Below are 26,787 nucleotides of genomic sequence, written 5' to 3' on the forward strand. Positions count from 1 at the left end.
GGGTCATTTTTCTCATTGACAAGATTTTGGTAGGCCTCCTCACCACTGCTCCCGAGTTCTGACAACAGGGCCAGCTGACATCCCCCATTATCAACTTAATGCTATTTTTTGAAGCTTTAAAAGGCCTTGATATCAGAGGCTCTTAACTATTCCTATTATATTATGAAAATAAAATTGCTACAGCAAGGGAATTCCCTTCTTTAAAAAAAAAAAAAAGGTGGAATCAACAAGAGATGCACAAACCAAACATACAAAATACAGCTTAGAAATATAATGGGAGAGAGTGGTAACTGGGCAACAGCGTCTTTCATATTTTTTCAGATCATCCAGGAAAGACCTAGCAGTAATCTATTTTGAACACAGAATTGAAGTTGTTTAAAGAATTGAACTGTTTAAAAGAATGGATGAAAGTAAGAGACATCTTATATTATTGCAAATTTAAGAAATTTTTAAGCATGAACATATCATATCTGTCAAAGGAAGGCACTGATTTAGTTATATATGTGGGTAGAGTCGGCAGAATTTGATATTTAAAAAACTTCAAGGCTGAAAGATAAAGAAGTGTTGTCGGCTTTGTCCCCAGGACACCAGAATGTCGGGACTCTAGCACCAATGCAGAGTTTACAGGGAGCCCTTTATATGAGCTCAACAAGCTGCAGGAAATAGGAACTTCCAGGAGGGGATAACTCAAGCCAAACAGAGATGGAATCTACCTGCTGGCACATGGGCTTGACAAAGACATGGGAGTGATAAGTGGACAGAACATGAGGGCCTTTACCTCTTCTCTTATGAGGGTGAGCACAGCTGTCTTATCGGATTCGCTGAGGCAGATGCCATCCAAGGGGCTCTCCCCTCCACAGGCCACAGACACGGGGGCCTTCTCCACAGATGACTCCAACAGTCCCTGAGGGGAGGAAGAAGTTACATTTAATATGTTCGGGCTTCAGCTTCTTAACCCCAAATAGCGTCCTTCAATAGCGTCCTCATTGCTACATTGATTACAATCTTTAAAAACACGTTTGAAGAAAAAAAAAAAAAACACAGCAGGAAACTCAAAAAAAAAAAAAAAATCTAGTTAAAGTAGTTATTTAAAGGAAAAACTGGGGCGTTTGGGTGGCTTAGTTGGTTAAGTGTGCGACTTCGGCTCAGGTCATGATCTCACGATCCGTGAGTTCGAGCCCCACGTCAGGCTCTGTGCTGACCGCTCAGAGCCTAGAGCCTGCTTCGGATTCTGTGTTTCTCTCTCTCTCAAAAATAAATAAATGTTGGGGCGCCTGGGTGGCGCAGTCGGTTAAGCGTCCGACTTCAGCCAGGTCACGATCTCGCGGTCCGTGAGTTCAAGCCCCGCATCGGGCTCTGGGCTGATGGCTCGGAGCCTGGAGCCTGCTTCCGATTCTGTGTCTCCCTCTCTCTCTGCCCCTCCCCCGTTCATGCTCTGTCTCTCTCTGTCTCAAAAATAAATAAAGGTTAAAAAAAAAAAAATAAATAAATAAATAAATGTTTAAAAAAATAAAAAAACAGAAAAAACTGAATATGGGGTGGGGAGGTTGGCTTCCATTTAACAGAGAGCCTAGTGAAGTTTTCTTCTTATCCAAACAGGATAAAATCTGATTATCACAGTGACCAGTCACCAAAGATCACATGCACCAAAGAGAAACCTGTCTATATAAAGTGTAAAATGTCTCATTTTTCAGGGGGTTTCTGGTTTCCAGGGAAAATGTGTTCCATGTAACTTTTCCCAAAAAAGGTGTCAACTTTTTAACACAACACAGTGATACTTTGTGTACAACTTTAGCCACTTTGGGTGGAAATGTTTCCAAAATGGACTACAACTTTCAAGCTTAAGGAAGCAGAAATGGCAAACACACGGCTGACTCCCCTCCCCCCCCCCCCCAGAATGAGTCAGGGTCATCAGGAACTTCAGCTGCTCTGTTGTGGCGTGTCCCTGCCCTGGCAGTGTGTCAGGTTACAGCACTAATGGGCCCTCCCTCTACAAAGTGGCCACGTGTAAAGTCAAGGTCTGTGCCTGTACTCTCAGTTTTTTGCTTCCTTGTTGCTGCTAAGTTTTCAGTTCCCTTCTGATGTGACAGAACTTAAGCTTTTATCATAAACTCAGGTTCCAGAAAGCCACGGTGGTTAGTATTTTTCACAAGAACATGGACTTCATCCTATTCTCCTTCCTAAAAGGCATTTTGGGGGCTATTTCCGCCCATGGTATGTAAGTAAACTTTTTTACGTAAATAGGGAAAAAGTCAGTCTAATAACATCCAAAATGCCAGCCCAAGTGATCTGGCAATAATCTTAACAATCTTAAGTATCTGTATAACCAATCCATCAGTTAGTGATGATAATCAATCAGTTCTCTGGTATCTTGTTTGAACCAAGACTGAACAGAAAAGTCCCAAGTCAGAGATCAGTGGTTTTTAAACTTTTCATGGTCATTACAACTCGGTCTTTCCCTAAAAAATGCCCCCCCCGTCCCCCCCCCACAATTTTTGCATTTAGCTTCACATAGAAGGGCCCTGATACAGAAAGCCCTGGTTTAGGCCACAGAAAAGGGAAATGCAAAGCCACAAGCTGGCAGTGCCCATTTCAAGCAGCATTTGGGGGAAGGTACCCACCATGCTGACAGGAGTCTGAGGTCCCCCCCAGAAACACTATCTTGGGGTAGATCTATCACTAGAGCCAGAAGCCACTTGTGGTGAGCAGTCTCAAACATGGCCTGCAATGACCCCCACCCTGCTGGTACTAATCCTCTCGTGTAATCTCCTCCCCTCGGGAGCAGGCTGGTCCTGGTGACTTACTTCTAAAGAGACTATGGTAAAAGTCATGGGATGTCACTTTTGATATTAGTTTACAAAAAGACTGGCTTCTGCATTGTGAGAAACTCTCTATGGAGAGGCTCATGTGGCAAGGAATCAATGTCTCTGCCAACAGCTAGTAAGGACCTGAGACGTGCCAACAGCCACGTGAATGAGCTTGGAAATGCATCTACCCCTGATTGAGCCTAGAGGTGACCACAGCTCTGGTTAATACCTTGATCGCAGCCTGTGAGAGGTCAGAGGCACCCAGCAAAGCCGCCCCATGATTCCAGAGCCAGAAATGATAAGAAGTGCTTCTTGTGGATAATGAATAAACCTCTCGACATCTGAGTCATTACACTGACTTCCTGTGCCATACTTCTCAAGAAACTTTCTCATAATCTTGCTTCCCATGTAACTTGCCTACAGGGAGATAACACCCTAGGGTCAAGTTGACACATTTGGTTCACTTTGTTGTTAGATTTGATTCTAAATTAATGCGCTTTAAAATCAGTCTTTTGTGTTTTTATTATTTGAAGCCAGGATCCCCAAGCTAATTCTAAAAAACAGCTCCCCTGTGCTTCCAATGACCCTCGAGTTAGCAAGAATTTGGGAAATAAGCCAAAAGAATTTTCCTAGTAAGGAAAATATCAATGTCTATTCTCTAGTTCAGCATCTCCATCATTTGTGAGGGGATGAATGAGTTGTCTGCCTACTTGCTCAACAACTTAATGTGTCTGGAAGAGGCAGCACTCTGTTGGAGGTGGGAGACAGAACTCAGATGGTGGCAGAAATATCCAGATGACTGGGCTCTGCAGCCTGCAGCCCTGCCTCCCCTGGCCACTCCCCTCCACCAGGCCACATGCCTCTCGCCTCACGGCTCAAACTGCAACAGCTCTTAGGAATTTATGGCCATGGCCTATTTTAGCCGCCTTTTCAAGAACCCTAGGATTCAGTTTTTCACACTGTTCAGTCCTTCATATTGCTTATCAAACAGCACAGAAAGCCTACAGAATCTACCATCTCAAAAAACTGCACCGGATCCCTTCCTAGCCTGGGCAATCTAACACGTTTAACAAAGATGCCAACCCAGTTGATCAATCGTGGCCTTCGAAAAGGGTCCCTTTTCATGTCCCCTAATCCTCTTCCCTGTCCCCAAAAAAACATTTACAGTTGAGGGCCAAAAAACGCATGTCTGTAGATAGTGGAGCCCAACACAGTCCTGGTTGCAGGATTTGCAGTGAGCAGGATGCCACAATGGAAACCTCTTTGCCCAGCTCCTTGCAGTGGGAGAATTAGCATCATTAATCTCTCACAGCATGCTGAGTTCATCCCATCTTTTGCCCTTGAACTCACTGGACGAGTACCACCCCAGGTACTTCTCTCTAACAGAGACATGCCTGAAAAACCAAATGAACTTAACTTGTAAGAAGTTTAAGATGTCCTAAAAAATAAAAATAAAAAAATCAATAAAATAAATTGACTCCTACTTGAAAAATGCTGCAGACCAATAGCTGATAAACAAGATGAGACTGGCTACCCATCACTGACTGTCCTCTGGCCTTAGGTATTTTGCCCTGGCCGCCACCAACCACTGGCAATGAGACCGCAAAGGAATTCACTTCCAAGCAGCCCAGAGAGGTGTAAAACAGTGAATGCTAGGCTAACCAGACTCTTTCACTGAGCGTCCTGAATATGGTAATTGCTTCATGCAATACCTATCCCACATTCTAGGAAGTAGAAATTCACCAATTTCAGGAAGTTCAACTGGGGTTACTTTTTAAAAGATGGCAACATAGGATATGTTCAGCAGCTGGCTCCAAAGGCAAGCGTTCCCCATTTTTCTTTCTCGCTCACCTTCCCGCCCTTTTCCTATCAGCACTGCCTCATCTCATAGAGGTCTAGCTCTTTGCAGCTTCTATCTTTTACGCTACCAATTCCCGCATCCTCACAACCACTCGGACCAGTCAGACAGGTGCTCTTGTTCTATGGATGAAGAAGTTGGGAATCCGGAAGTGGAACCAGTCTGTAGTTGAACCAGTCTGTTTCAAAAACCGGGTAAGCCACAGAGATCTGCAGCCGTGCAGAGCAATGCTTGGTCCCCTTGACACAACCTTCTTCAATCATCTCCTTGTTATTATCACACACTGAAAATACAAGGAAGCGCTCCCGCAGTACTTGGAAAACTTCAAAAGGAACTGGCTTCCCCAAGTGCACACACAGGCTGTTCTGCTGGAGCGTGTAGTTTCACCCTCTCGTGGGTGGGGACGGCAGGCACCCCTCCCTCTCAGAGATGAGGAAAGACAGGCCAAAGCCCAAGAGTGGCTGTGCTGCAATCAGGTGGCCCGGCTCCCAAAACAGTGATTTTACCCAGAAACATATGTCACTAATGCGTGAAGCCCTTGTGAGAGGACAACGCTCCTGAGACCCTGTGTGCACATCCTCCTTCTGCTCACACTTCCACAGGCTCCTCCTCCACCCATGTCCCTTCACGTCTACTGCTCACTGTGTCCTGTAGGGAACACCGTGGGTCATGGCCTAATATGAGTCCTGAAAACAATTTACTGGGACACACAGTCTGCATTAAAAAATGAAATAGAATATCAGAGTAAATCACACAAAGGAAGGTAGATACTGGTTTGTGTGTTTGCTTTAATTTGAGAGAGAGCACGTGCAAGCAGGGGAGAGGGGAAGAGGGAGACAGAATCCCAAGCAGGCTCCACGCTCAGCACGGAGCCCAATACCAGGGCTTGAGCCCACGACCCTGGGATCATGACCTGAGCTAAAATCAAGAGTCAGATGTGAACCAACTATGCCACCCAGGTGCCCCTGACAGATACAATTTTGTGCAACTTTTTTTTCTAAATTTCCTTTTTTATTTTTTTTTAAGGTTTACTTATTTTTGAGAGTGAGAGAGAGAGAGAGAGAGCGCGAGCACACGAGCAGGAGAGGGACAGAAGTGGGGGTGGGGGGGTGGGGAGGCAGAGGATCCAAAGCAGGCTCTGTGCTGACAGCAGACAGCCTGATGTGGGGCTCAAACTCATAAACCATGAGATCAAGATCTGAGCCTAAGTCCAAAGCTTAACCAACTGAGCCATCCAGGTGCCCTTTGTACAATTTTTTTTTTAATAAATATACAAATGCATATGTTGTGATGTGTTATCTCTATATATATATGTTAGTCAAGATGCAAAAAAAATTTTTTTTTCAATTATCCTGTGTCCCAAAGGCCTTCAAATCTATTAAATCCAACCCAGGCTTTTCTTGAACTCATGCTATGTACTTATTAGAACTGTCTCCTGGAAATAATGGACTTAGAAGGTCCCACAGATGTCTCAGAGCCACAGATCTAAAAATTAATTCCTACAATTCTGCTTTTCTTTCTGTATTCTTTTTTTTTTTAAAGACTTATTTTTTAAGTAATCTCTACACCCAACATAGGACTTAAACTTACAACCCCAAGAACACAAGTCACGTGCTCCACCAACTGAGCCAGGCAGATGCCAACTGTATTCTTAATTTACTGATTCCTGTGTTCAGCAGTATTTATTGTGGTAGGTGCTAAGGTAGCAGCAAACAGTCATCTACCTGCACCAAGCTTAAAGTGTTACAAGGAAAGAAGGGAAAACAAGAAGTGACTCCAAGGAGTAGCTTCACAGAACTAAAAGAAATTCCATAAATTAAGGCAAGAGTCAGATGTGCGAGGGAGAGAGGAGACAGCAGATGCTGGAGACAAAGGCAGAGTCCCACTGCAGAAAGCCACATTGGCCATAGGAAGCGTCTGAACTTACTCTAAAGACAAGGGAAGCCAACCAGGAGGTTTAAGCAAAAAGTAACAAGATCAGTTTTGTGTTTAAAACATCACCTTGGCTTATGTAAAAGGATAAGAGAATAAGCCTGGGAACAGGGGGATTGGTTAGGAAATTACTCCTTCCTTCCTTCCCTCCCTCCCTTCATTTATATTTCATTATTTTTTTTTTTACTTTTATTTTAGACAAAGAGAGCGCGTGAGCAGGGGAGAGAGGCGGGGGGCTGGGGAGAGAGAGAATCTTAAGCAGGCTCTATGTTCAGTATGTAGCCCAAAATGGTGCTCGATCTCGCAACCATGGGATCATGACCTGAGCCAAAAACAAGAGTCAGACATTCAATTGACTGAACCACCCAGGTGCCCCTTACCATCATATTTAAAAAGACTGGTGGTGGCCATGGGCTGGAGAAAAGTAGATGAATTTGCAATGTATGGTTTCTGGACATAGAAACCACAGATCTTGCTTGTGGAAATAAGAGGGAAGGAGGAGTCCAAGGTTATCTTAGGTTTGTGGGGTGGGTTATCAGTAACACTGACCACTAGGACGTTAAAGGAAGAAACCCTGGGTGGCTTTTGCCAACCTTCCCTTGCCACCACCTCCACCCCAGCTGCAATGCACATCTCCCAAGTCGTCTCACCAAGCAGTCATGGTTCTACCTGATAAATCTCTCAGCCTCCAGCCCATCCTTTGAACTATTACTGATTATGATACTCCTTACTTACAACCCCACAATAGTCCCCAACTGCTTCTACCATGAATTCTAAGACTCCTGGCACCATGTCTATGGCCCCTGATGATCTGGCCCTCACCTACCTATGTAGAGTACCCTGTGATCACGTGAGATTACTAACAATTCCACTTGCTTATAAAGGCCATGCTTCTCACTTCCTGCCTTTGTGCAGGGCAACTCTGCTGCCCAGAAAGCCCTTCACTACCTTACCGGTCTTGCAAACCCTATTCTTTATTTACAACTAAGTTTTCAAATGGAGGAACCTCAGACAACACCACCTTAACCATGTGATCAAAGTTAATTCCACCAATAATGGGACACACTGAGATCCACAATGTCACTTCTGATGGATTCATACCCAAAATGCACAAACTGCATTTAATCACAAAGAAACACTGGACAAACCCAAATTGAAAGATATCCTACAAAACTGACCTGTATTCTTCTAAAGTGTCAAGGTCAGGAAAGATAGAGAGACTAAAGAACTATCACAGATTTTACAAATGAAACAATGAAGGAGGGTTCAATGAGGAGGTGGGGGGAAAACTGAGTTAATACCAATAAAAATGAAAAGTTATTAAAAAAAAAAAAGAACTATCACAGATGATAGGAGACTAAGAACCTGAGAACTAAATGCAACATGCAATCCTGAGTTGGACTCTGCACCAGAAAGAGGACATTACTGAGACAAATGACAAAATTTGAATATGGTTTATAGGTTAGAAAATAATACTGTACCAGTGTTAATTGATTTTGTTAACTGTACGTGATTATATAAAATGTTAACATTCAGGGGCATCTGGGTGGCTCAGTTGGTTAAGCATCTGACTCTCGATTTTGGCTTAGGTCATGCTGAGCCCCATGTATGCTTACAGTGTGGAGCCTGCTTGGGATATTCTCTCTCTCTCTCTCTCTCTCTCCTCTCAAAATATTTTTTTTTAATAAAATATTAAAATTCAAAGAGTATGAGTGAAAGAAAGATTTACAGGAATTCTTTGTATTGTTTTTGTAAGTCTATAAAGTTTTAAATAATTTTCTTTTAATGAGCTCAAATTCAGCCTCCCAGATACTGGCTACACAGGCAGTCAGCCCTGGCTCCCATAGGCCCTGGAACACATTCTATTACAACATTCATATAGCATTAGTTTCCATTTTGTATCTACTACCAGTACTGTTTAAAAAAAAAAAAACACAATGCAAGGCATACATAATTTAAAAATTTTCACTAGCCATTTAAAAAGTAAAAAGATATAAGTGAAATTAATTTTAATAATATAGTTAACTATATTTAGATATATATCTAACAATACATCTATATCTATCTATATACATATTGAGATGATCATATCTTAGATATATGATATATATCTAACTATAGATATATATCTAACTATACATCTATATCTATCTCTATATATAGTTACATATCTAACTATATCTATCTATGGATATAGATATATATCTATATCTATCTCTATATATAGTTAGATATCTAACTATATCTATCTATGGATAGATATATATATCTATCTCTATATATAGTTAGATATCTAACTATGGATATCTATCTATGGATAGATATATATATCTATCTCTATATATAGTTAGATATCTAACTATATCTATGGATATAGAGATAGATAGATATATATCTATCTCTATATCCATAGATAGATATAGTTATCTATAGTTAGATATAGTTATCTATAGATATAGATATAGATATAGTTATATATCTATATAGATATCTATATATAGTTATCTAACTATAGATATATAGATTATCTATATATCTATCTCTATATACAGTTAGATATCTAACTATAGTTAGATATATATCATATATCTAAGATATGATCATCTCAATATGTAATCAATATAAAAGTTTGAAACATTTTTTTCTTTTCTTTTCTTTTTTTTGTATTAAGTCTTCAAAGACTAGTTGTATTTTATACTTAACAAGACATCTCAATTCAGACTGGCTACAGGTCAGGCGCTCAGTGGCCACTGGATAGGAGATCTCAGGATAGGCTATGAGCTCAAGTGAAGAAACTTGTATTTACATTTCATCCCCAGCACCAAACAATGACTACAGTTTATTTAATGAATTAACGCGGGCTTTAAAATAAATACTAAGGCGTGCCTGGGTAGCTCAGTTTAGCGTCTGACTTCAGCTCAGGTCATGATCTCACAGTTCATGAGTCTGAGCCTCTTGTCAGGCTCTGTGCTGACAGTTCAGAGCCTGGAGCCTGCTTCGGATTCTGTGTTTCCCTCCCTTTCTGCCCCTCCTCCCACTTGTGCTCTCTCTCAAAATAAATAAATAAATAAATAAATAAATGAATGAATGAATGAATGAATGAATAAATAAAAAATACTGAGGAAAAAAAAAAAAAGATTGAGCTGCACCTCCTCTACACCCCCTACCCCCTACAAATGTAGGAACTTACAGTCATGGTAGATCCATCTTTCTCCATCTTCTGGCACGTCTCTTTCTCTATGCCTAAAACACAGAGAGTCATTTTTATAGTTATCCCAAGAAGTCCGTTCCTTTCTTTCCTAGTGAAAGACTCTGAAAACCTCAGTGCAGGCCCAGACTGACATCTATGAACACATGAACAGCATTTCAAGATTTTCAAGGGAGCACTGGCATTTGGTTGACGGCTGTGTAGTCTGTGTTAAACGTCTAAAATATTCAGAAGGGAAGTGTGGGGTTAGCCAGCCATACACAGGATCGCCATCTTCAGGTGGAAAGAATAGCAAGGCTGCCACCTTGTGTCCATGAAAAGTTCTGTAAGTTGTACCAACCAAGGGACTATTTCAGAAAGAGGAAGCGACAAGAATGCTATTTTCTTACCAAGTCTGAGTCAATTTAAATTCCAGCCCAGGAGGGTATCCTCAGACTAATTAATGTAGCAGACAAAACAATAAACTCTAAATTTCAATGCCTGAAAATATAAATTCATTCTCCTCCCCACACCCTTCAAACTTGTCTCCAGTCTACCTTCCACTCTACCACCACCAAAGGCAACATTAAAATAAAAAATACTATGCCTTTTCTAATTAAAGGAATGTGTACTCATTGAAGAAAAAATGTTAAATATGAAAGGGCACACAATTTTCAAGCTACCATCTTCCATGTAGCCACAACAAATTACTATCTAAGTGTACTGTCTATTCATAGTGGATTGTTGAACACACAAATGTGACCATCACTATTCTGCTTACAAACCTTCAATGGCTCCCCTATACCTGTAGGATCGGGTCCAGATTCCCCAGTACAACCTCGTTTTCCCACTTGTCCTAGAGTCACAGAGAACTACTGGGCACTCACCAACATGACAGGTTCCTTCCCATCCCTGGGAGAGATTCTTGTTCCCTGGAGCACATCTGTGTATGTCTCTATCAAGACCTAGAGCAAAGGTGACTCTCCCCAGGAAACAGACTCTGCCTGAGTCACCTGACAGCCCGTATTCCTTTCCCACCTCCACATATCTACCACCCCCCTGCATGACCACAGTCTCTGCCTGCTCCCAGGACATGGCTGATCAGTTACATACACGGTAGCACGAGCTATTCACTATCTCTGAGGATAGCACTATAGTTAACAGAACCCCTGCTCTAGAAATTTCTGTTGGAAGGAATTTCCTTCTAGTGAGGAAGAATATAATTCAAATATCTACATGCTCCTCTACTGAAGGAAGTTCAAAGAGGAATCACTCATAGTCCTTAACCTCAGCCAGTTCATCAAAGACAACTTTTATAATAAATATATGGGGAATAGAAACGGTAAGAAGAAATGTGGTGGGAACATAAAGCGTGGTGGAAGCCAAGAAACAGTTTGGAGAGAAACCAGAAAGAATTGGGCAGAATGTTTATAGGAGATGGCAAAGAAAGGTATTTCAAATGTAAGAAATAAACGTAGGTACAAGAGTACTCAAGGTTATTCTACATAACTGGGGTAGAGGGGTGCAGATGGGAAAGCGGCCTGGGAAGAAAGCTGGAACAGTGCCTGGCATGTATACTTCACAGATGGGAAGCTGCAACCTGGGCAGCAGGGAGAGGCCGAGGGAGTAACTCTCCCAAAGTCATCTACTTCCCTGGTTTGATTGTGATTTTTAAAGTTCTAAGTATAAAAGTCCCCACATCAAATTACATTGCTGAAAATCTGAGATGTTAATAATAATGTTTAAGGTAGTCAGGGACATGGCTCTTAACATTTCACAAGTCAGGTTGAAGGCCACAGATGTAACTTGGGGCCTGGAAAGGGACCTCAGCTCTAGAATGTTCTGATGAGTTCAACAGTAAGAAGCTTCAGCATAGGTTAGTCTAGTTAGTTCTTATCAGAACATTAAAGATTTTTTAGGATATTGGTCAATTTCAATCTACTACATCCCTGAACAGGAAAATGTGTAATATTCTAGTAATGAAAGCAATCTCTTCCCACATCAGCACTGTGGCCAAAAGACCATGAAACCAGATGGCCTAGGTTCGAATCCTACTTCTCGTAACGAACTATAGAAATGATCCCTGAAAGTATAGTCTTCGAATCCTACTTCTCTACCATTTGCTACTCAAGTGACCTTGGCTGACCTACTTAACTTCTATGTCTCACCTCCCTTCCCTGAAAAATGGGGTAAAAAAATAACACCTACCAAGGACTAATCAGCTAATACATGTAAAGCATGTAGAACTATTCCTGCACGTGGTAAGCCATTATACGTGTTAAATATTATTATTTCTGTAAGTTGAACAATCACAACATGGCTACAGGCCACTGTATTTTGAGATGTGACCACATTAAAAGAAATTATTACAAAATTCAAGTCGTCTCATATGTCGGTGTTTCCTGTGCCTTGTGCCACACTCATCCCTATGTCTCTGGTTCTTTGATAAGACTCCCTTCTGTGCCCCTCGTCTAGGTAAAGAAGCAAAGCATAGACCAGCATCCTACATCTATCCTCCAAGTGACCCAATTCTCTAATCTCTTTAAAGTGCCTCCTGCATTGGCTTTCAGGCATTTCTAGGCTTAAGTACATTATAAAGATGAACATATACTTCCATACCTGCTTCTGAGGATGAAAACGCATGATTTATGGCAGACACGGGAACATTGGAACATTCAAAGTACTCCAGGTCTTCCTCTGGCTCACCTTTCACCTCGGCCCCAGTTGATTTCTGACCAGATGAAGTGGACGCCAGTTTCTCCTCGTCAGTAGCATGGCCATCCCTATTAGAAATGTCTGAAATCTGGGAGATCACTGTTCCTTCATCCTGGGAAATGCAACACATCAGATGCTACCGTTTAGGAAGACCAACAGTGGGGATGGTGATGTCTCAGGAATGGGGCAGGACAGACCATTCCACACGGATGTCTGACAAGACTCAACCACAGATTTGGTACCAATCAAAGAGGAAGCTGGGGTCTCTTAATCATGGAATGCTATGTTTCCTAGAAGCTACCTTCACATCTGAGGTTTGAAAAATTAACCTTTAGCCCACCCAGACTTACAAGCAAGAAGCTGAAGTGGTCCAAGGCAACGGTTTTCAAATATTTTACTCATATACACCTTGAATTGTTTTGGAAAACCTAGGTACCCCACTGTATTTTCAGATGACATCCAGAAACATCTCAGCATAAATATAAAAAACTGCAAAGGATACAATTATCTGGTACACTTTAAACACTGGCCTTGCCTAATTCAATCTAGTTACCAGAATGATTTGATGATACTCTATCGTCTATTTAAAATCAAGCACGAACACGCTCCTCAATAGCTTTAATAGTCAGAATTTGCATCATACCCTTTCCCCTCTGAATTTGTACTTCCACTCTACTTCCTCCAAGAAATCATCCTTTAAAAAAGCATTTATATGCTTGAAAGTCTTTTAAAGTTCTCCCTACCATCTTTCTCAGTTAAAAAAGATAAAAATTAAAAAAAAAATTCTATGACTATAAGTCTTTAAGTATTAACATTTTTGCTTCTGAAGAGCTAATCATTATAATTAACTAATGCACAATTTATCCTAAAAATATCACAACTTTTGATAAGTACTATCAAATACAAAAGTTTCTACTTTTGTATCGATTACATTTTGTTGAATCAATTATTTAAAACTTTTGCAGTGTGATACGTGCAATTTTTCTGAATCAAATCAAAGGTAAATTTCTCACAGTTCTTGTTGCCACTTTAGCAGCATTTGAAAGTGGATAATTACACACTTGTAATAGATGAAAAAATAAATCAGAGGACAAATCATTTTTTGTTTGTTTTTAATCTTAAGCCATGTACCCAAGTTTTTGGTCCAAACTGTGTAAAGTTAGTTAAACTTAAAATGCATTCTGTTAACCAGTGAATGCGTTTCTGTAATCATGGTTATGCTAAAATAGTTTAAAAAGGATCTTATCCCAATCAGATGGGTCTGCGTGCTTGATTTTCTGTGTTTCTCAATTCATATGGTCATGGACAAATATTTATTGCTAGAAGGAAATAAGGGTCTGCATGAATTTTATTCCTGTTTTTCATTTTTTAAATTATAAATCAGTAAAGAGTCTTATATATTTAAGCCTACTTATATAAATAAGTGAAACAGAAAAAAGTTTTGTAATAGAAATGTCTTTCAATTCTTTGAAACTCTTTCCAAGTTACATACCCAAGCAAATCTATAATCAAAAATTATTTTTTAAATTGAGATATAAGTGACATATAACATTGTGTCAAAGGTAATTTTCAATAATCAGGTGACATCTCAGGTTCTCCTACCTCATTGGAAGCAATGAATTAGAAAACCATTTGACTTTTAAAAAAAGTTATTAAAGTCCTTCACTTTCTTAAAATATACACCAATATTTCAAATCTGCCCTTTGTTTGATGTCCCAGACATCAAATGCACCTTAGTAAGATTTAGAATGAAAGAAAACTTTACTCAAAAGAAGTGGGAAAAGGATAGTATGAAGGGTTCCTATGTTCTCAGGAGCCTTCTTAGGTCACTGTGGGAAGTTAAGGATCTGGAAATTGGTTTCCTCAAAACTAGATACTCAGACACCCACTGCAAACTCTTCGTTAATCTACCCCTCGCTCCCCCAGGAGGATACAAACACCACTTTGGGACCACTGATCTAAGAGACATCCTGATGATAGGCATGGACTCACCTGAGAACACCCGTCCAAAGCAAGAGACTGTGTTTCATATTTCTTCACCTTACAGCCACTCCTGGAAAGGAAAAACAAAAACAAAAAACAAAAACAGGCCATTTTGGAATCACATTGGCAATTTCCAAGCTATGAGATGGCGCAGAGACAGCAATGTGTGCAGAGAGAAGCGAAAGCATACAGCACCACACAAGTTCTACATCTACACATTTGAGAGGGGGACACCTTTTATGTCTCTGAATCTTCTCCCAAGAGACAAGGCAAGCAATGAAGTGTAGCTCAGCTCACTCTCTGAAAAGACCTCCTCATATGCTTCTGTGGGATGTTACACACCAGTACTCTGACCCCTACGGGTTCTGATTACATGCCACCAAGCCTTTCAGAGGTAGCCTTAGCACCTAGAGACATTCGGTTCATCTGATCCCAACTCACTTGGCTTTGACATTCATTAGAAAAATTACCACGCCGGACCAGATTCTTTAAAAAAGTTCTTTATTGCACTAGAAGCCACATAAGTCTGATAGGACAGTTCCAGACCTGTGTGCTGACAGAGAAGAACTGTGGTCAACAGAAAGTACAAAAATAAAACTATTTGCGTAAATTGTTACCATTCCTATGAAGCAGTAAGATGGAAAGCAAATGTCAAGTATTTGTGCCAAGACTGGAACTGGGGAAAATTCAAACCACCTGTTATTTTTTAACTAGCACATAATTTATGATCCGAGGATTGGTTCAGATGCTGTTCTGTTTTAACGCACTTAAAATTTCCAGTAAAAACGCCACTCTGACAAAATAAATACATTTACAACTTTTTCTTCTTCTGCAGGGGGGACGGGGCTGGGTGTGGGGGGCAAGACGAGCATATAAAGTTCCCAGAATGTGCACGACTACGTCTAGTTTCTGGTTTTCTTTCCTAATAGTCTTACTAAACGCCACCCCCTACCACCAAACCACCAAATTTGAGTTGCTTCTGAAATGTATCCCCTGCTCCAAGCCAGCAACCTTATCCTATCAAAGAAGTCCGTTATTTCCAACAACCGCAGAGCAGTCAGTCCCTCCAATCACTGTTGGGATGATGTGGGGGCCAAGCCAGCACGCATTATCAAAGCGCCACGTGAGGCGTGCCGAGCTGGGGAGCGCAAGCTCTCGCACCTAAGGTGGAAGGTTGGTCTCCACTCCGTTAGGTACAGACGATTGCAAGGCTAAGCTGACTCATGAAGTGGCAGATGAAATGCAAAAAAAAAAAAAAAAAAAAAAAATCATCAGAAGGTCAAACTCAGATATAGAAGCCAACATGCTATGGAGAGATGGTCTGGGGGAGAGGACGTGCCAAAGGTCCCAGGGACGAACAGAAACGGCCGGGGTACTTACAACAGAAAACAGAGAAATTTCACTTGTTCAGTAGTCCTGATGCACCAACAAAATTAGAGACAGGAAAGAGACAGACAGATGGAGAAAAAAATCATGTAAAGCCTGGAATATTTATCTGTAGTCTGGTAGATGTAAAGGCTGCAAAATTCTTTCTATGAGGTGAGACACAAATAAAGATGTCGTATTCATGAATGTTACCATTGGTGAGCGAATGATTATCAGGAACCTCTCTCTAATGCAGAAAGAGTGGTAGAAACACTCAGAAATGCCTCATATCCAAATTTATAGAGGAAGAGTAAACTTCCAAATATTCGTGAATATAAAAAACCAACATTTCACTACTGAGAACATTTAAATGTCTCGTCACCCAGATTAAAGGCAATGCATGAATACAACAATAGTGGACAACATTTCTGCTCATAACTACTATAGGTGTGTATCACCAAGAAGCTTAAAATGGTTTTACATTAACTTATCTTATTTGATCCACAAAATACCAATCATGGAGAGTATGATGTCTCTACTTCACAGGAGGAGAATCTGAGATGCCAATTACATGCATCTTTTAAAAAGTCATACAAGTGACCTGTTAACAGAACCTCTAACTCCCCACTCGCTTCTACTTCCACATGCATACTTCCAGTCTTTCTTACCAACAAAGGGATTTTCTACACAAAGCCCAAGTTACATAAGAGGTCACACACCGTCTCTTATAGAAGGAACAAGGAGATAAGAGGTTTGATTATATAACACATACAAAAAAAATCTACAAGGTACATTAAACCAAGAAGTTCACTCACCAAGAACAGAACAGGAGGAAAATGCTACCAGGTGAGGGTGGAAGGACTGAGAGGGTACTTCCTGCTACTGAAAATTTGGTGTACGATAACTTCCCTCCCTCTGGTCCAGATTTAGTCTCATCTAACATGAATGTACTGGCTATACAGCTTCAACATGCAACTGAAGGGGAGGCTCCCAAGGACTCCTTACTAATTTGGCTAGCCAGAAGCACCGCACAGGAAGCACCAAGGCAATGATGTGGCCAACACATACCCCAAGCACTGTCTAGACAGGTAACTAACCTCAGCCACAGAAGGGCACCTGGCAGACCCCAGATCAATAATATTTTTCAGCAACCATTTAACTGCTCATATATAACCAAAGAACAAATCAAGAGCTACTAATGACATTTCAATCACCTTAGGCATTCTGGGGTTGCTGAAGAAAGGATTTCTCATGGTTCAAGCTTCTTGGTCCTGATGCTTTCTGCTCTTTAACTTTTCTCTCTAGTATACTTCATCACACCACACTAGCATACTCCTTTAGGTCACAGTAATGCTGAACATTATTTCCCTGACTCATCTACAGTGACAGCTGGAAATAACAGTACTTTTTCTCATTCTCCCTTTTTACTTTTCATCCTCTGTGTCATTGGTCCGACTTTATTTTTAGTAAAATGTCACAGGGTCACAAAAGGATATATTGTCATCAACTCAAGTTCTGTGAAAAGGTAACCCTGTAACAAATTTAAATTGAAACTTTACGTGGAATAAATATGGCTTGATCACTCTGGGAACTTCAAGGACCCTGCAAAAGTGGTTACGGCGTTCCCAGAAAAGAGGGGAGGGAGAGGGAGACAACGCACAACAAAAGACTAATTTAGTCAGATTTACAAGAATGTTTAAAATATTCTTGCTTCTTACTGCAAATTGACCTCCGTATTGATGGAGCCATAAGCTAAACATGGAGACATAAGAATTCTTAGCAACTTTTTGTGGTAGATTTGTTTGTGACAAAAGTCACAGCTTTCTGTTTTAAGTGAAAGACTTCTATAAGACCTTTTGGGACCATTTTGCACGTTACTGATATTAGACCGGTAATCAATCTGGAGAGATGGAATTTTCCTTTTATCCAGAGAATCTGAAGATGGTGGCCAGCACTGACACTTGAATTCTGTATATGAAGCAATTCCTGACAGCCTGGATAGGATTTCTGAAAACCATCAAATCTCTGCCTGTTGTACACGCCTCTTCTTTTTTTTTTAATAGGAAAAATGTACCCAAGGTGTGGAGGTGGGAGAGGTCAGCCGAATAAGCTGAGGATTCAGAAACAAAGCAGACACCCACCAAGGACAACTCTGGCACTTCTAACTGTACGCCAGAGTTAAGCAAAACAGTGAGGGCTATAGCATAAAGCTCTAAGCTGCAGGTCTGCCCCGATGCACCTCAAAGATCACTTCGGTTCACCAAAACCAAAAGCAGCTGGCTGCCAAACTCAGAAAGTACACAGAACACAACACCCACGCCCGTCGCCACTCACGTTATTAAACGCGACTTTGCCTTCTTGGGTGATTCTAAGATTTCATTAATATGATTACCGGCGGGAGAACAAAAGTCACTGCTTGCTAAAGTTGTAGTTGGTTTAAAGGGATCCATGGATTCGTCAAGGTGGTAGGAGCCCTTAGAGGAGAGAGGGGGGGTGTTCTGCAGAGCGGAGAGGCCCCCAAAGGGACTGAAGTTGGGGTTATCCCACTGGCTGGGAGCCAGCTTAGCAGATGCCTGGGAGGGAGGAGCGCTGTCTGTAGCTGGGTCTGCAGGCTGGTCCCCACCTTTGGCGCCTACTGGCTTACTGACGCTATCTTTCTGTACCTTGGGAGGCAGTTTGCTACCCAGTTTCCTGCCAAGTTTCTTCGGAAGGCCTTTCCTGGACTCTACATTTTCCACATCTTCTGTGAAATCAAACTCGAGTTTCAGAGGTGAGTTCCTGGACTCCTCCAGCAGCTCAACTCCAGAGTCGTTGGTGTCACTGCCAGGGGTGCTCGAGGTCTCCTTAGTGTCAGGAGGAGGTTTCTGGATCCTGGCGCCTCCTAGCAAAGGATTTGCTTTCCCATCCATCTCATCAGCACAGAACTGATAGGATGCCTGGGGGAGAGGTGAGCCCTCTAGGGCAACATCAGCCTCTAAAAATTCACCAATCGTCTTCTTCCTCAGAGAGACGGGTTTGGGCTTTCTTAGCTTGCTTCTGCTGGGAACAGGCTCTGGACAGGAGTTGCCAGCCTTCAGGTCAGCTTCTATGGAGGCCTCCAGCGTCACCCCCATGGTGCCTTCTGTCATTGCCTTGTCGGGGATGGCTTCTGGTGTGCTGGAGGGCAAAGCCTCGCCTGAGACCACAGTTAGACAGCCATAAGCTGCCTTCGTTCCTAGAGCTGCCGGGGCGTCCGTGGAATTCTTGGTTTCTATCGAAAATGGCCTCACTACTGAAATTTTGCTACTATCATGTTCAGGTTCTTCTTTGAAATCCTTGACTGGGTAAGAAGCAATAGCCTGCTGTGACACCTCATTTTCTGAGGGTCTAGAACAAGTCTCAGATGAGCATTTTTCAACCACTTCTGCTACCAGCTGTTCATCAACTTCTTGTGATTCTAAAAACAAAACACAAAAGCCATCTATTAAAGACTTATCTTTTTGGCGTTGGTAAATACTCTCTACTAGCTGAATCTACCCAGACAAGCAGCAAATTCCTCCTTCTTTAAGAGCTTCTATTAAGCATCTCTAAGATTCAGCAAGGTTGGCAGAGCAGCCTGGAAAGGAACAGTTGGTATTACACGCTAAAGTCAATCTTCCTATCCAAAACGTATACATGTTTTATCCAAGCTATACACATAATAATTAGACCAAATAGAGCCACTGAGGAAAAGACGAAATAGATTGTGAGACTATTGCAAGGCATATTAATATGATGTTAACATTCCACAGGTTAAAGTAACCAGTCTGGAAAAAGCTTGAGACACTGCCAGCTCAGATAGAGGGTTCAGATCTTGAACCGACACAGTTCCCAGGGCCTGCCTGACAGCTTCAGGGTCCAAATGCTACACGGTACACAGATTTTAATCTCTGGATGTTAAAAACAAGTATTCTCTCTTCCCTAGACTATAGTTTAAATAATCGAACTGTTTCAAAATTAAATGAAAAACCCACCATGGCCTGCTCAGAGTAACTTCTCTATAGACTTAAAAAACTGAAAGAAACCAAATAAAAAACCTAATTTGAAAAAGCAGATACAGGGGCACCTGGGTGACTCAGTTGGTTAAGTGTCTGACTTCAGCTCAGGTCATGATCTCTCGGTTTGTGAGTTTGAGCCCCACATTGGGCTCTGCGCTGACAGCTCAGAACCTGCTTCTGATCCTGTCTCCCTCTCTCTGTACCTCCCAGCTCATGCTCTCAATCTCTCTCTCAAAAAACAAAACCAAAAACATTAGAAAGAAAGAAAGAAGAAAGCAGATATGGAAATGGCTTTAAAACAAACAGCCTTGGGGTGATGGCTGGTTCCACTGGTAGGGCATGCGAGTCCTGATCTCAGGTCATCTCGGGTCATGAGTTCAAGCCCTACGATGGGCATAGAGCTTACTTAAGAAAGAAAAAATCGACTGGATTTAATAAAACTTAAAAAGAGAATCAATGTTACTTAAAAGCAACCACCACCACCACTACCAATAGTTCTTATTTTACTAAGACATAAATCATACAATAATAAAGTTTTTTTTTTAGAAGTTCTGTCTCAAACTGGGCCAGGTATTCTCTCAAAACACTTGTGAAAAATAAGGATCCTTTCTAATCTGGGTCTTATTAGAAGGAATGCTGCAATTAGGAAGGTGAAAGTGAGGGTATTTCCTTAAAGCACAAACTAAGATAGTACTTTCCTGACTAGTTACCTGAAATAACGATCGAATAGCAGCAACAAAAACCGAATAAATTGGTATTATCATGGTATCTTGTGATTTTAAAGGAAACTCAGAGGGGCACCTGGGTGGCTCAGCTGGTTAAGCTAGGCTCAATTCATGATCTCATGGGTTCATGAGTTCAGGCCCCACAGCGGGCTCCCTGTTGACAGTGTGGAACTTGCTTGGGATTCTCTCTCTCCCTCTCTCTCTGACCCTTCCCTGGTTGAGCTCTCTCTTCTCTCTCTCAAAACAAACAAACAAACAATTAAAGAAACTCAGAGATGACCCTCTAATCCTACTTTCTAGCCCTACTTCTAATCCAGTAACAAAAAAGTGAGCACCACAGGAAGAGTTTTTTAAACCACCCACACATATTTTCACAAAACTCCTTTAGGACTACAATTAGGTAGGCAGTGGCTTACAAACTGTATTCTGCACAGATGCTTCAGGAATTCTATCAATGTCCAATGTAAGTTTTGTTTTCAAATACACATTTAACTATTATTAATACCGTAATCTTAAGAAAGCTTTCAACACATGGTATCTGGGATTTGCTTTAACATACATCAAAAGAATTTCTTTCTAAAAATAGTAAATGTGGCAAAATCTTGATAACTGTTGAATCTGGGGATGGGTATACAGGAGTTTTCACTGTGCTACCTTCTCTGTTGCACAATTGCGAAAAGGTTCAAAATAAAAATATTTTCAACTCAACTGCATTACACACAAAATTTTAACAAGAATGTTTTAAAGTGTACCAAAAAATTAACATGTCTGTAGATAGATATATACATAGGAAAATCTGCACACACACACATCTGAACTGTTATGAATTCTGTGCTGATGGGGAAGGGTAGACAAACGACAATGAAAACACATCACCAGAAACCCAGCGCTGCAAAGATTTACATGTATCCAGATGCTGTAGGCTCAGGGAGAAGCCAGGCCAGGTCTAAGCACCCCTGCTCATAACCTAGCATCCAATCAGTTACAGAAAATGGAATCTCGATTATATCGAAATACAGACAGTTATCACTTACTTTAAGTTTTGGTGCTTACCATGAGCTTTTTAGATTCAACATGTATGGTACAATAAAAATATACATTTGTTCTTTGTGCTGGGTTCCCAACACAGGTCTAAAACTCTTGGAATCTCAGGGGTGATAAGTGTCTTTTGTATGCTCCTGAGGTGACTGGTGGCCCCTCTAGCTTCAGGATGGGGGCTGGTCACCAGAAAGGTCAAGCAGTAGACAAGGTTGGAACTTTCAGCTCCACCACCCCCCCCCCCTCACCTTAGGGGAGGAGGGAAGCAGGAAGTGAAGTCTAATCACCAATAGCCAGTGATTTAATCAATGATGCCAAAGTATGGGTAAAAACCCCTAAACTATGGGGTTTGGGGACCTTACAGGTTGATGACCTTCTCAAAGTGCTGGAAATATGTATACCCATAATAACAACAACAAAATCTTGAAACTATGTGTGGTGACAGATATTAATTAACTGGACTTACTGTGGTGATCATTTTGCAAAATATACAAATACTGACTCTTTACAGTATACACCTGAAGCTAATATATCAGTTATACCTCAATTAAAAGAAACTTGAATTTTAACCAACTTTGTAAATGAGATATTATTAATAATTACATCATAGTTATGTGTCCAAATATTTTAGGGATGCATATTGACACAGATGACCCGATACCTGGAATTTGCTTTATTTAACAAAACAAAAGGAAAAGGAAGAAAAAGGGAATGTTGGAAGCAAGTCTTGAGAAAATCTTGATAATTATTTAATCTCGGCAGTGGGAATATGGAGGTTCTACTTTCCTGTGTGATGTTGGGAGCTGATCACAATAAAAATTTGTTATGTAATTTCTCCGATGTCTTCTCCTTGCCACTGACTTACTAACATTCACCGTCAGTCTCCCTCGTGGGATCCCTGAGCCCCACACCCACTCCTCTGTCCTTGCCTACAAACCTGAGAGAATGTGAGGGGAGGGCGAGGCTACAGACAGGAGAGTACAGTGTGACTCCCACCCACCCACTTCTTGGAACCTCTTCTCGCTATTTCGCAGACGCCTTCACCATCAACCTGACGCCTTCCAAAGGCCAAGGGGAGACCTTTCACTGACCTCTCTCCTAGCTTTTGGTTTCTGCCCTAATCTTCTCTGTTAAAAAAGGGCAGAAACTCCTTTTAGGTCCTCCCTTCTTGTCCCCATCTCCATCAACTGCTTTTCCCAAGCTAAGAACTGGAGAGAGGGAGAGCACCTCACAGCGTGAGGGACAGGGCAGGCAGCCTGAAACCGGCCAAAGAGGAACAAAGGAGCAAGATCTCAGCATTCACACAGAAGTTCTAACGCTGCCCAGCCCAGCCCCATAGCTCTAAGGATTAAGGAGTTTTATCGGCTGCATTCTGAAGTGAGCCACCCACCGGTGGAATGGGGAAGGAAAACCATCGCCCCTCACTGACTTCAGCCTGAGCAGACAGCTGAAGGAGCCCCGCCTGGAAGACACCACCCCAGTGCAGGCAAATTAACATGCCCAGTCTGCACCTAGTCCCTGAGGACCCCACCTTGGTCCAGTATCTTCAGTCACCACTAGAAAGTACTGCGGGGTGGGACAGAGTGGGTGGGAGAGGACTGCTCACCAGTTTTGGGAGTTGTGAGAATGTAAAACAAGAAAACAAACCAGGAAACTCAAAAAGGTAGGTTTGGGTAAGATCTGATTTACATTTGCACTCTGAATCAGCCAAGTCTCCCAGGGCCCGCTGAGCCTGCATACCCAGTGCTGCCCTAAAAGAGAATGTACACCTCAGCTACCACAGAGCAAAAAGTTCGCCACCCTTCCCGGCAGGCTCCACTTCTCAATCTTCTCCCAGTTAAGGGTTCTAGCCACAGCAGTCAGGGCTGGCTTTTCATCTGCAAACACTGTTATGTAACTGCCCTACCTCTATTCATCCTTCTATTTTTACAAAATTCCTGTATTCCTTAAAAATCTTCCTCCAGGGTGTGCTGAGATGCTCTCTTCCTGAAAGGAGTTTGATGAGTTTGGATGATTCTGACAAGCACTGCACAGCCTGGCAGCTTCGTGAACACAGACACTGAAGAGATTAGATCAGTAGATGAGTTCAAAGCAAACACAGAGGAAATCCAAAAATAGAGCGACATTTCCACTTCTGCCACATTTGTTGCTGTTAACAAAACTCTTCCTTTCAATTATCAGCCTCTCTTAAATCTAGACAGAAGGTTGTGTGAATCGCCCAGGGGTGCTTTAAAACATAGATGCTTTTTATGCTTACTCAGGACATAGGCTATTCTCATGTAAAAAGGTTTTACCTCCATTTTATCCTATTTTCAAAAGAAAAGGCACAGAATATCAACATTTTGAAGACTGGGGTAGCAGCCTGACATTGTGTATGTGTAATATACCTTCAACATACTGGAGTTGAACATAACTGGAGTATGTTGAAGGTATATTAAGTTGGAAGACAGGCTTACAAAAAAGTTTAAAAGCCTCAGACGGTGACATGCTATTAACAAAGTATTTTTGAGGATGAGAAACATACTCCGCTAACATACACGGAGAACCTGCTGGCTAGCTGCTTTCGTATGTACAATCTCATTTAAGAGAAGACAAGACAGAACCACTTGGAAAACAACATGTATTAACACTTCAGATTTGGCATTACTCTCAAACATGCTTGTCTGTTCCCCCTCAGATTCTAATTTTTTGGTAAAACACTGTCTAGAAGCTCCTTTTAGATCTGTCCATCGGCCCCTGTCCTTTAGCTACAGGAGGTCCCTTTTATGGATTCCTGAATACCTGACATATAAAGTGAGAAAGCTGCCAAAATTTGAACAGGCCTCCTGTATCATACAGACATACACCTGGCCTCTTCCTAACCTCAAATCCAGTCTTTCGCATCCAAGTTGAAGACACAGGTCTGACTCTAAGGCCTTAAAACAGAATCTGAGAACCAATACATGAAAATGAGTGACTTTTATAGTAAGTAATTTAAGAAGTGTTCACAGATAAATTTTGAGAGGGTCCACAAAGCCCCCGAAACTCAAAGAAAATGTTTCCCCAACAGAGAAAATCCAACAGCCTTCTTTATTGGCTGGCATTTAGGAATCACTGTTCTTGAAGACTGTATTTCTGGACCACTTTTTAGGGTCCTCAAAAAGGCTCCTCTCACTACTTTATAGTTATAACTTCAATCCCCCTTTGATCACTACACTCACTGAAGTTTAAAAACTCTTCAGCTACGGCGGAAAAAAATCTTAACATCTAAGAATAAAGCTTGTCACCTTTGAGAATGCTCAAAAAAAATGTGTTGCAAGTGCAGTTTTAAGCACTTTTTAAAGTGTGGACTAAAGCTCTGAGAGGGAGCATTCATTAAAACATAAATTCAAGCAGGTTTCATTCAAACACAGTTCAGCCCCCTTACATCATTCCTGTTGACATCAAGACTGGACTGAAGGGACGCTAAACACCCAGTGGGAGTGGGTGGGGGAACCGATCTCGCCAGCACCCGGGTGTGGCAGGACGGGACATTAGGCAGACCACCCTGGGGAGAGAATCAAACCCCAGGAACAAACTGGAGTAAATATTTTCCTTCTCTGGACAGTGGTTCAGATTTTGTCGTGCAGAGCGCAGCAGAAGGTCAAGGGACAACCAAACTTTGGCCTAAGTCTGCAGATCTTTCTTCACAGGCTCCTTACATGGAGCTTTTCTCTAATAACTGCTGGATATTTAAAGAACATTGATTTGAAGGGGGATGCAAACTGCTGGCCTGCGTGGTGACCTTGGCCTTAGGCTGGCCCCATTCGGGGCCAGACAAGCAGCCACCCACAAGGCCTAGGGTAAAGTCAGAGAACAATGAGAGGGAAGAAAAGGGAGGAAGTAGTACTGACTACAGTGTCAGGCACGGTGACTGAGCATTTTACAAACAAAAACTCATACAATCAAAAGGAGGATTAAAGAGAACACACAGACAGAAACTCCATTTTAAGGAACCTATGAATTGGAGGCAGCAAGCAATTTTAGTGAGCAATCAGATGGTAAGTCCTCCTCCCCACCTCCCATTAAGAAAAAAAAAAAAAAAAAAAACACAACAAAACATCCCCGGTGCTTTCCACCGAACAAATGAAATAAAGAATAAATTCTGTATGATAAACGGTACAAACAAACAAGAATTTTGTTTTGTTTTGTTTTTTTTAATGGCCAGGGCTGCCTGGGTGGCTCAGTCGATTAAGCATCAACTCTTGATTGTGTCTCAGGTCATGATCTCACCCTTTGTGGGTTCAAGCCTGGTTGGGAGTCTCTCTCCCTCTCTCCCTCTCTCTGCCCCTCCCTCATTCACACGTGTATGCACTCACTCTCTCTCAAAATAAATAAACTTAAAAAAAAAAAAGAATAGATTCTTTCACTCATCAATGCCACTGCTAGGAATTTATTTTAATTATGCTCACAAAGAGGGCCATACACATATGTACGAGAATGAGGATGTTCACTGAAGTGCTGGTTCCTACACACTGATCTGTGGCAATTAAAGTATCACAGGGCACTGAAAGATCACTGCATGCGCAACATCACAATGGAATACTATAGGGAGGTTAAACCATAACGTAGATCTGTATGTGCTAACAGGGTAGGATCTCCTAAGACATGTTACATGGAAAAAGCAAAGTTATTCAATTGAAACATATAAAGACATAAAACACATTCTGAGGTCCAGAATCCTTCTTATTAAGTACAAAAATCTCTTCCTACCTAAACTTACTTTCCTTTTACCGATTTCTCTTTTTCTCCATTTCACCGCAAGATTCCTATTTCCATCCCCAACCCAGCTCGCCCTCTCCTCCTCCCAAGACAGAGGGGTGGGATTCATTGTAAAAGGTGATTTTTTAAGTGTCTCCTGAAAATTTTTTCCTCATTATAATATTATTGTAAGTGCTTGACACTCTAGATACTTATTCAGTCCTCACAACAACCCTGTGAGGTATTTTTTAACTCCATCTCACAGATGAAGAAACCACGGCTCAGAATGGTTAACACACACACACACACACACACACACACACACACACACACAAGGGGAAGAGGAGGGAGAGAGAGGAAGGCAGTTGGGAGTCTACGTTGGGGCACAGGCAGGCCATGGCTCAACCATGCTAGACAGTCCCCCAATTAACTCCAGAGTTAT

General features: G+C 41.6%; 1 protein-coding gene across 10 annotated transcripts in view; it reads right to left on the minus strand.

The window, feature by feature from the left end:
- Positions 1–26,787, minus strand: part of TACC1 (transforming acidic coiled-coil containing protein 1) — a 120,576-nt gene that overhangs the window by 13,578 nt on the left and 80,211 nt on the right. For 5 of the 10 annotated variants that reach the window (XR_006201594.1, XM_042934804.1, XM_042934807.1 and 2 more), the window contains 5 exons: positions 18,182–19,283; positions 14,492–14,552; positions 12,404–12,611; positions 9,788–9,840; positions 779–904 (listed from right to left, as the gene is read on the minus strand). Coding sequence is in view for 9 of the 10 variants with exons in the window: in XM_042934804.1 (XP_042790738.1) it covers positions 779–904; positions 9,788–9,840; positions 12,404–12,611; positions 14,492–14,552; positions 18,182–19,283 (1,550 nt within the window). In the remaining variant the exon portion in view is untranslated. The remainder of the gene's footprint in view (positions 1–778; positions 905–9,787; positions 9,841–12,403; positions 12,612–14,491; positions 14,553–18,181; positions 19,284–26,787) is intronic. The other 5 variants (XM_042934808.1, XM_042934810.1, XM_042934813.1 and 2 more) reach the window with 3 other exon arrangements.

Source organism: Panthera leo, chromosome B1, assembly GCF_018350215.1.
Source record: "Panthera leo isolate Ple1 chromosome B1, P.leo_Ple1_pat1.1, whole genome shotgun sequence".
Lineage (NCBI taxonomy): Eukaryota > Metazoa > Chordata > Mammalia > Carnivora > Felidae > Panthera > Panthera leo.